This window comes from Leptidea sinapis, chromosome Z (genome assembly GCF_905404315.1).
Source record: "Leptidea sinapis chromosome Z, ilLepSina1.1, whole genome shotgun sequence".
Lineage (NCBI taxonomy): Eukaryota > Metazoa > Arthropoda > Insecta > Lepidoptera > Pieridae > Leptidea > Leptidea sinapis.
The window spans coordinates 14897343-14907972 of NC_066312.1; the positions used below are offsets into that span (position 1 = coordinate 14897343).

General features: G+C 33.5%; 1 protein-coding gene across 1 annotated transcript; it reads left to right on the plus strand.

Annotated features, from left to right (window-relative positions):
* Positions 1-2633: 2633 nt before the first annotated feature.
* On the plus strand, positions 2634-9940 carry LOC126978815 (ephrin type-B receptor 1-B). Its single transcript, XM_050827897.1, has one exon. The coding sequence runs from the start codon at positions 3014-3016 to the stop codon at positions 6050-6052; it is 3039 nt and encodes a 1012-aa protein (XP_050683854.1). The 5' UTR covers positions 2634-3013; the 3' UTR covers positions 6053-9940.
* The last annotated feature ends 690 nt before the right edge of the window (positions 9941-10630 follow it).

Consider the following 10630-nt stretch of genomic DNA (forward strand, 5'->3'; position numbering starts at 1 on the left):
TTTAGTTGTCATAAATTAAAAGCGCGATTAGTAATAATAATAATTTGTATTTACTATAAATATATACCAGCGCCGGTACTTGGGAATGGTCTTTCATCATGAGAGAATTATTGGCGCTTTTAAGCCTGATATTGCGTAGGTCAACTGATCCCGGCACCAAGCTGTCCAAGACGAAATCAATAACCCACATGAAGAGAACCTCGTGAAATCTGAGAAGGAGAAATAACCGACATAATATGAGACGTTGACTTGACCATCATAGCCCGAATTGTCCTTACTTTGGTCTTGTAGCGAAGAGCCTCGATCAATATAACAAAAGGTATCTGCTAAGTGGTTGGCTCAGAGATCAGATAACACCGATACTTTGGCAGGGTTCCAACGCCGGTGGCACTATAAGTTTAAGTTTTTATTATATTATGTACTTTTTTTTAAATATATGATATTATGTATTGGATAAATAATAAAATGCAACGATTTTAATACGTATTTATGAAAATGAAGATTTTAAGAAATAAAATAAATACATCTGAATATAAATAAAAAAGACAATGTATTTCCTGATTAGATTAGAGCAGTGGCGGATTTACCAGCAGGCTGAGTAGGCTGGAGCCTAGGGCGGCAAATTTTAAGGGGCGGCAAATTTAATTAATTAATTTTTTATTTCGATTTACAAATTGAAAAAAAAAAATATACACACACAAAATACGAATTTCTAAAATTGGAGAGAAATTAAAATATTTTACAAAAATTGGAATATAGTGATACAGTGCTAAATAATAAATATTTCAACATCTCTACTTAAATAAACAATTTCTTTTTTTGTGAGCTCCACACAACGCTGGCAATAATTAATGACTGAAATTGGTAAAGGAAAAAGCGTTAAAAGGGTAAATCTCACACGTTGGTTAGCTAGAGAGGATTCATGTAAAGATTTGAAAGAATCTTGGCCCAAAGTTCTTAAAACCTTGCAATCGATCAAGGATTATTGTGCCGTAAAGCCTGCGCGCGGCAAAAAGTAGCGGGAATACCTTTTAATTTAGAAAATCTGTAAACTGCGGTAATTATTGTTTTATGGTATGTTTTTTTGGATAGAATAAACAAAGTGAATGTTCAAATTTAGACTTAGCAAAGATTTTATTACCATGCTGATCTTTACGACGAAAGAGAGAATTTCAAGTACTTCGAAGAAAAGGCTATCGAGTTACGCGTATCGAAAGAATATACAAGAGAGATGAAAAAAAGACAACCAAAAAGAAAAAAAAGATTTGATGAAACACCCGATGAAGATATTGGAATAGCTGCGAGTGATTACTTCAGGGTTAAAACGATTCTCGTTTTCATAGATAACTCATATCCGAGTTAGAAAAACGGCAAGAAAATGAGTGAGTTTTTACAATCAATTCTGACGGAAAATGCCAGTTTTTTTGGAAAAAATGTATCTTAATGATTTAGAAACAGACTTAGTTAAGGAATGCGTACACTTTCAAAGCTACCTTTTGTCTGAAAGGATTTCAATAAAACCAATTTCTGGATCATTAAAGAGTCTGTCTTCATTCCTGCAAGGATCTAACACGGTACCGGTACGGTAGTTCTCAATGATACTAACCATAGGAAAAGTTGAGTTGATGTAACGAGGATGATGGAGCACAAATCATAAAGTTGGAATTTTATTGATAGAAAATTGATATGATTGTGGACTAAGATAAGATAACCACTAAATTTTGAGGCGGCAAAAATTTAATAGCCTACGGGCGGCAAATCTGTAAATCCGCCACTGGATTAGAGTTCTGGCTGTAGTATTTACACAATAGTTTAGTAGGCAATCGTGAATACTTTTTTAATGTTATGAACCAATTCTAAATAAATAATAATCAGTACATGCTTTTCATTATAGTTTTTAACTTATTTACATACCCAATAATCTGTTGAGTATGTGGCATTATGTCCTTCGAATTATTTCCGTTAGGGGTAATTTTAATCATAATAATATGATGACACCTAAGACTTCTCTTAGCAAAACAATTGCCATCTAATGCGGAGACTAGGTATTTCTATAGTGCTAGGGCACTTTACCTGTCACCCGCTGAGGGCCACCCGCATCCTATGACCCTATTACTTTTTACTAATTGTGTTTCCTGTCAAGCATGCTGACTGCGCGCGGAATGCCGATTCGTCGCAGGCGGGAAATTGTCTTGCGTGTGGCCAGGAACGTTGGTAATTCAGACAAGCGGACGAGCTCTGCATGCGGATGTAAATCCACAGAACAGGGAATTTTTCCCTTAATATTCTAAAGGCCAATATTATAATGTACTCTGTGGGTGCGCCCCATGCGACTTCATTTACCAAAACAATCTACTCTTATCATCTACCAATGTTCTGGTATTTTGTAGTTACCCATACTGGTCCATTACATTAACAGCAATGAGTTCAAGCTAATACAGCCGAAAAACGTTTTATAGTCTCCTCATACGTATAGGTACCACGCTGTCCATGAATGTGTCGTGTGCTAGTATGTTTTTTTAAATTATAATTATCTATCGGCTAAAATACTAGACAGGCTTACCCAAAGCTGTAAAAAACCTAATAAACAGGGCAGCTGGTTGTTGGCAACACTTAAAAATTCCTGCGCGTCCATGTCAAGAACGAAGAAAGTAATTTTTCGTCTGGTTTGAGATCAATACGAACATTCTAATGTGAATAAAGATAAACTTTCAGACAAAATTGTGGTGTTTGTGATCATTTCAAGTATGGAATGATACAAAATTTAATTTTAATAATGTTTTGATATACATTTTGCTTAGTGTTTGCTATTTTAGTTACGATCACTACTATACCTACTTTTGTGGATGCAAAATGACGGTCCGTCTTTATACTCGACTAAGTGAAGTGCTGGTATGAACCTTACTAAAGAAATAACTTTTATTGCAGTGACTATTTTCATATTATGTAGTTTTGTTACCTCTTTTGAAAGCAACTAGTGCGAGTTTGTGTTTTACATTGTAATGTCGCCGAGATGATGTGCTATTACGTCGCGGTGGCGGCCGCGTTGATCGCCACTATAATAAATGTAACGGGTGATCAAGTGATGCTACTTGATACTACAACTGAAAATACACTTGGTTGGACGCGTTATCCGTATGGACCTCAAGCAAGTACACCTGGTTGGACAGAAGAATCGTATACTAATTTCGAAAAACTAATAAATTGGCGATCCTATGTGGTATGTGATGTAGCTCACCATAATGTTAACAATTGGCTGTGGACACCATTTATTGAGAGAAGAAATGCCAATCGAATCTATATCGAAATTAAGTTTACTATACGTGATTGCTCTTTATTTCCTGGCAATGCATTGAGCTGTAAAGAAACCTTTAGTTTACTTTACTATGAGTTTGATGTTGCTACCCGTGAACAACCACCATGGGAGCCTGAAAGTTATAAATTAGTAGGTAGGATTGCAGCTGGAGAGGGCAGATTTAATACCAATTCAGAAGTGGATATAAATACTGAAGTTAAAAGTATAGCAGTCACCAAGAGAGGAGTCTATATTGCTTTTAGAGATCAGGGTGCATGTATTTCCATTTTGGCTGTAAAAGTTTATTACATTACTTGTCCAGAAGTAACAATTAACTTTGCACGATTCCCTGCCACACCAACTGGAAGAGAAGTTACAGTCATTGAACAGGCTAATGGTACTTGTGTTGAAAATGCGGAGATAGCTGTTGGAGATTCGAATCCAGTATATCTGTGCAAAGGTGATGGAAAGTGGACCTTGCCAAGTGGTTCATGTAAGTGTCGCGGTGGGTATGAACCTGATCATAGTAATCAAATATGTAATAAATGTTCTCCAAGCACATTTAAATCTCATACTGGTGATGAATCATGTATGCCCTGTCCAGATTATTCTGAGACAACGGCTCATGCATCACTTGAATGTAAATGTGTTCCAGGATTTTATAGAGCTAAAAATGATCCAAAAACTGTACCATGCACTCAACCACCATCAGCACCTGATAATTTAACTGTTACTTTTGCTGACCAATTTTCTATCTCATTAGCTTGGCAACCACCACATAAGAATGGTGGGAGGAATGATGTTACATATAAAGTTCATTGTACAAATTGTGGCCCTAATGTTGAGTACAGACCAGCATCTAGTGGATTAAATCATTCTAGAGTTACAATCATGGGATTGGATCCTGTTACTGAATACAAATTTCAAGTCTTTGCTCTTAATGGTGTAAGTGGGCTAACTGGAGATCCTCCAAAAAAAGTGGAAATCACAGCAGTAACAGAGGCATCTGTAGTTAGTGTTGTGTCAAAGTTGAGAATAGTGAGTGTTGAAAATGATAAGTTATCTCTTGCTTGGAACCCACCTCCAGTTGACTTAACTGATCCAGATGATACAATAGAAAGTTATGAAGTTAAATGTTTTCCAAAAGACAATCATGAAAGAAGTGCAAATGTTACCATTAAAATAACAAAGGAACCTCATGTTATTGTTACTGGGTTGAAAAGGGATACTGAATATGGGATTAGAGTAAGGGCTAAAATGAAAAGGGGCTGGGGAGAATTAAGTGGTATTGTATATGCAAGAACTGGTGCAGCACTTGAACCAACATTTGTTGGGGAAGAGGAGGGTGCTCAAGTCCGTTTAGTTGCTGGTGTCATGGTTGCACTTGTAGTGCTTTCAGTTGTTGCAATTATTGCTACAGTTCTGTTTTTAAGATCCAGGGCTGATGATGAGTGTGACAAAAAACAACCTAGTGACTGTAATGCACTTAACTATAGAAATGGAGAAGTATATACTGGTCCTGATAGGCCTACAAAAACAAGCAGCAATGCCACAACACCACTGTTTGCTGGCACAGGTTCCCGAACTTATATTGACCCACATACATATGAAGATCCAAATCAAGCTGTAAGGGAATTTGCCCGAGAAATTGATGCTTCTTGTATTACCATTGAAGCTATTATTGGAGGAGGAGAATTTGGAGATGTTTGCCGGGGTAAACTAAAACTTTTAGCTTGTGGACAAGAAATAGATGTTGCCATTAAAACACTAAAACCTGGTTCTACTGAAAGAGCTCGCCGAGACTTTCTTGCAGAAGCTTCTATAATGGGTCAATTTGAGCATCCCAATGTTATATTTTTGCAAGGTGTGGTAACTAAATGCAATCCAATAATGATCATTACAGAATTTATGGAAAATGGTTCATTAGATACTTTCTTAAGAGCAAATGATGGTAAATTTCGTGTGCTACAGCTGGTTGGCATGTTACGTGGAATAGCAACTGGTATGCAATATTTATCAGAAATGAATTACATACATCGTGATCTTGCAGCACGTAATGTTCTTGTCAATTCACAATTAGTTTGTAAAATTGCTGACTTTGGACTGTCACGAGAAATAGAGTCTACAGCAGATGGTGCATATACCACCCGAGGTGGGAAAATACCAGTAAGATGGACAGCTCCTGAGGCAATTGCTTTCAGAAAATTTACTTCAGCTAGTGATGTGTGGTCAATGGGTATAGTTTGCTGGGAAGTTATGAGCTTTGGAGAAAGGCCTTACTGGAATTGGAGTAACCAAGATGTGATCAAATCTATTGAAAAGGGATATCGTCTCCCAGCGCCAATGGACTGCCCTGAAGCTGTGTACCAGTTAATGCTTGATTGTTGGCAAAAAGAGCGCACCCACAGGCCTACATTTGCTAGTATTGTTAAAACATTGGACAAGTTGATACGTTGTCCTGACACTTTGAGAAAAATTGCGCAAAATCGCTCAACAGATCCACTGGCAGGTGACACACCGGATCTAATTCAATTTTCATCAGTAGAGGAGTGGCTGGAATGTATCAAGATGTCACGATATGTTGAAAAATTTAGGGCTGCGGGTATAACTGATATGAATGCTGTTGTTGATCTCACTGTACATCAGCTAGCATCTTTAGGTGTTACATTAGTTGGACACCAGAAAAAAATTATGAACAGTGTACAAAGCATGCGTGCACAGATTCGTGTTAGTGGCCCATATGGATTCCTTGTATAATATTGTGGTTTGCTGAAAATATAAAATAGTGTTCATTTGAAAATACAAAAATTTGAACTAACAGTAGTCAAGTGATTGAAGTGGGGATTTTGATTAACAAATGGAATCATGTTGTATATTTTTCTATAGAACCCAAATTATAGGCCATATTATAAGCATGATAAGTCATTTTAGCAATTATAGATGTTTTCTATCTAGCTAAATAATTTGTTATGGTGTAATTCTACTTTTCACTGTACTACTTTGTAACCTAAATATAAGAATTATTTACCATAGACATTTAAATAAACAAAAAGGCCTTTTATTACCTTCATAAAAAACTATAGCTTTATGGAGCTGCCGTCTTTAATACAACGAACAAATGCCACAATTAAAATTTAAAATTGTGCTTCAGTACAAACTCTTATTTAGTTTTTGTTTGTAAATCAAAAATTTACATTGTGATTTTAAAATTTAACCTTAATATAAAGGGGTACATAAATTTTGGAGATTAGTTTACTAAATATGACATTCCGAGTATGTTAATTCTTTATTAAATTTATTTACATTTACGTATTATGTAGGTAGCTAAATTCAGTGCTAGGTTTTTTAATCATATTAATTAGATTTTTAATTTTTTCATAAAATATTAACAGCATATTTATGTAGTAATTAAGAATATTTAAAAATGTGATTTAATTTGTGTACTTAATTTTGAACTTGCCACTTTATTTCTTTTTTACTGGAAATCATACAATTTAATTCCAATGTATATAATAAAATAAGAATAAAATGTTAATTATTACTTTTTATACTATTAATTGAAACTAATATTATTTTTCAATTTTTATTTCATAAGTCCAATACAATTCTCATTTCTAGGCTGTGTTAGTAATGTTTTCCATAATATTATAATGTTTATTGTTTGGAAACACTTTAATAATACAGTTTTACCAAGTAATATCTAATAAAGTAAATTCAAACAAATGTAAAAAAAATTTGAGAAACCAAACGTTATTATTTTTAAATTAATGAGCCATTTTTGATAAAATTAAACTGCCATTATAATTATAAGAACTTTATATATTATGTGTTAATAGCAGCATAGGAATATATCATGTGTGTCTGAAGTTATTTTATTTTACCTAAAACGAAAGGTTAGGTCAATTTTATACTGAGGGTTTCACATGTCATCCATGTGATGTGATGTCAGTTTCAATATGTGCATGATAACTTTTGTAATTTTATTTTTGTTTCGTATGTTTTTCATAACTCTTAAAGAAACAGTCTAGTGACAAAAATTTGTGATAAATATTAATGTCTCATCTATTGTTTATTATATTTTGTGCACTTATATTGTAAAAAAAAATCTTGCCAGAATACATATTCCAATACACTTAGTGCTTTATGTTTGAGTAAGAATATAGTACATACGAAAAATATGTATACGTATGGTATATATTCTTAAACGTTGAAATTGTGCAACCCTCAGCAAAAGAGTCACCCTCGCACATAAATAGGCTTCAAAATGCTGTGCGCTCTTAAAAGATTATATAAGTAACAAGGCTTTGTAAAGCTACGCGATTTCATTATTGAGTTGCTTGAAGCGAATTTTATTTCGACTGTAAAAGTGTGGGCTTGAATATTTTAAAGTTAAGATTCTAATGATAGATTTTGTGTTATTCGTTGATCTTCTTTCCTTTTCACATTATCTTTCAAATCGCAACATGTGTAATTTTTATAATCCACTCCCTGAAAGCAAGGTAAACTTAATATAAAACCTCGCTCAATGGTTTTTTCGGCACTCTTAGCATGAAAGCTACTGTCCAAGTTACATAAAACTTCTTTTTATGATTCTCAAAAGTTTCTGGAAAGGCTTTTAAACAAAAGAATGCTCCTCTTTTGTAATACAAGAACTTTGCCTTTCAAAAAAGTAGGCTTGTGAGATATATTTCTCAGGTTGTTTTAAGTTATTGATGCTTTGATTTTCATGGACCGATGAATATAGGGGCTTATAAAGTGTGCTCCCACTAAATAAATTCTTCGAGAAACTCCCAATTCCTAATTCCCATTGCAATAAAAACAATGCGCCATAATTCTATATTGATTGGATATTATATAAATTGTCTTCCATTGGCAATAAAAACATTATATTATAGAAAAAAAAATACCAAATTTGGACAAGCCAAATGGTTATATTGTAATTTCCTTCATAATGTTTGCTAGTGTTTGTATTTGATATTTATGGATTTTAGTCTTAAAGTATTTCCTTTAATAGTTTTACATATCCCTAGATTTCCCTAGTTTTAAAATATTATGTGCAAAAAGACTTTTCTTTTAGTTTTGTATCTTCTCTTCCTTTTAAATTTTTAGTACGCATGGATAATTATTGTCAATATCATTAATTACGCTTCACACTCAACGTTTGAAAATACACCTGTATCCATAGTCCATAAAGCAAAACGCAATAATATATTCACATTATATTCGTATTTCAAACGTAAATGTTATATAGATATAACTACGATCAAGAACTATTTTTTTATTCTTACACAGTGTTAATTTTTCTTATTCTTTTTAGAGAGTCAATTTAAATGTGGTGATTTTGATATTTTACAATATACATAAGTATAATTAAATATGATGCTACTAGAAGAATAATTTGCCTTTTTTATAATTTATACTAAAATCACGGAAACAGAATTATTGTGAAACATTATGTGTATACATTTGTATATTTTTCTAATAAAAAATGGTCTGTGAAAAAATTTGACTTATATTCAAATTAAAAAGATTATCCATCGTGCTAATAGATAAAATTGTTATATGAGAATCTCACAGGTAGTTCTTTTGATTTGTAGTTTTGTGGTGTTGAGAAACTCACAAATTAAAATTTAATTCATGTAATAAATTAATACGAAACTCTGAAAGCAATAATTATGCCTCTTAAGTAAGACAGCTCATAAAAATAATAATATTGAATGTTAAAATTATAATGCTGTTGTTATTTATAATTATGTTCAACTTGGCTTTGACTTGTACCCCCTTATAAGTCTGCTAACTTAAGAATTGCTAATTCTCACTCTGTCTTCTTCTATTGACCTAAGTCAGAATGAGAAGAAACACTCCTTAGCGGCTGTTTAAAGTTAGCGGACCATTATGAATAAGGGAGTTAATATATAATACGCCGTATAAAACCGCCGGTTGTCAAATGATATTGATTACATACTGGCTACTGCATTTCGGTAATGTGAGTCAAATCGAAGTGGATCAAGAATGTACATTTTCCACGAAGTGAGCGCTTCTAGGAAACAACAATGGATGTGATATACAATATTATTTTGTTTACTTTTTCAGTAATGTTAATTCGACGTCGACATATTCAGTGTGTAACATCTAAGTTATCATTATTATTTATAGTACGTTAAATATAAGCCCTATTTTATATATGATTGAGAATTTAGAATAATTGCTTAACGCGTCAATGTAGAGCTTCTTGTATCAATATTCATACATATTCTGGATAAAAAACGAACTAGTTAAGTATTATTAGTAACACCAATCAGCCTAATTAATTGTAATTCTTAGTTATCTTTAGAATAATTTATAAGATTTTTATTTTAAAGTGGAATGGAACATCGTTTACTGTATTATTTTATGTTTATTATATATTAATCGTGGATTATTTTCCACCGCCCATGAGATTTATAAATCTGTAAACGTTTCTGTAGACGTTTTCTAATAATTTGTAAGGAGCGATGTTTCAACCTCAAAATTATATTATAATTTATAACGCGTTTTTATAGTATAAAATGTTAGGCAACAAAATTTATAAAAATTGGATTGGTTTAGATACAAGGAAAGTGTAAGCTTTGCTATAATTTATGTAATAAACTATTGATAATTTTAGATTTTTATTAATTTATTTTTCAAATCTAGATTAACTTATCACTAAAATGAAAATCGAAATCCCAGTAGAGTTTTAATCTAGTATCTCGGAATTCAATAAAAACCGAAAAACTAAAAATACTTGTGTGGTCGGGGCATCCCCACCAGAACGAAGATTTTCTTCATTTGCCTTTTTACCGTTCATTGATATGCCAACTCAGACCATACACGAACCGCCTTCGAAAGGAACACGGTTCTCAATAGAACTTCCTAACGTTTCTCTCCCCTCGTTCGACAGACTTGTACGACCTTCTACACCATATAGAAATGCCCTACACTCATGAATGAATGATACAGAGGCCCATATTGCTCTTCAGACCCATTTAGCTCATCCCGCTGAAACTGTAAGCTAACTTGTTTGCGAGATGCAAACAATTCAGATTCAATTTGCTGGTCTATAATGCTTAAAATCCCCTTTCTCTAGACTCCTTATTGTTCGTGCACCGACGTTTACTCTACGCATTTTATTCAATTCTGGTTTGATATTAATGCCGTGAAGAAACGGAATAGCGCACCCCAGTATCAGCTCGAACCTTCTGATAGCGTGCAACCTAGAGCTGCTCGAATTATCGGGGACAGAGTGCACTGTGAATTGCTCGATCACTTGGCGTTACGCACAGACTTCGCTTCATTGTATCTTTGTCTTCTATA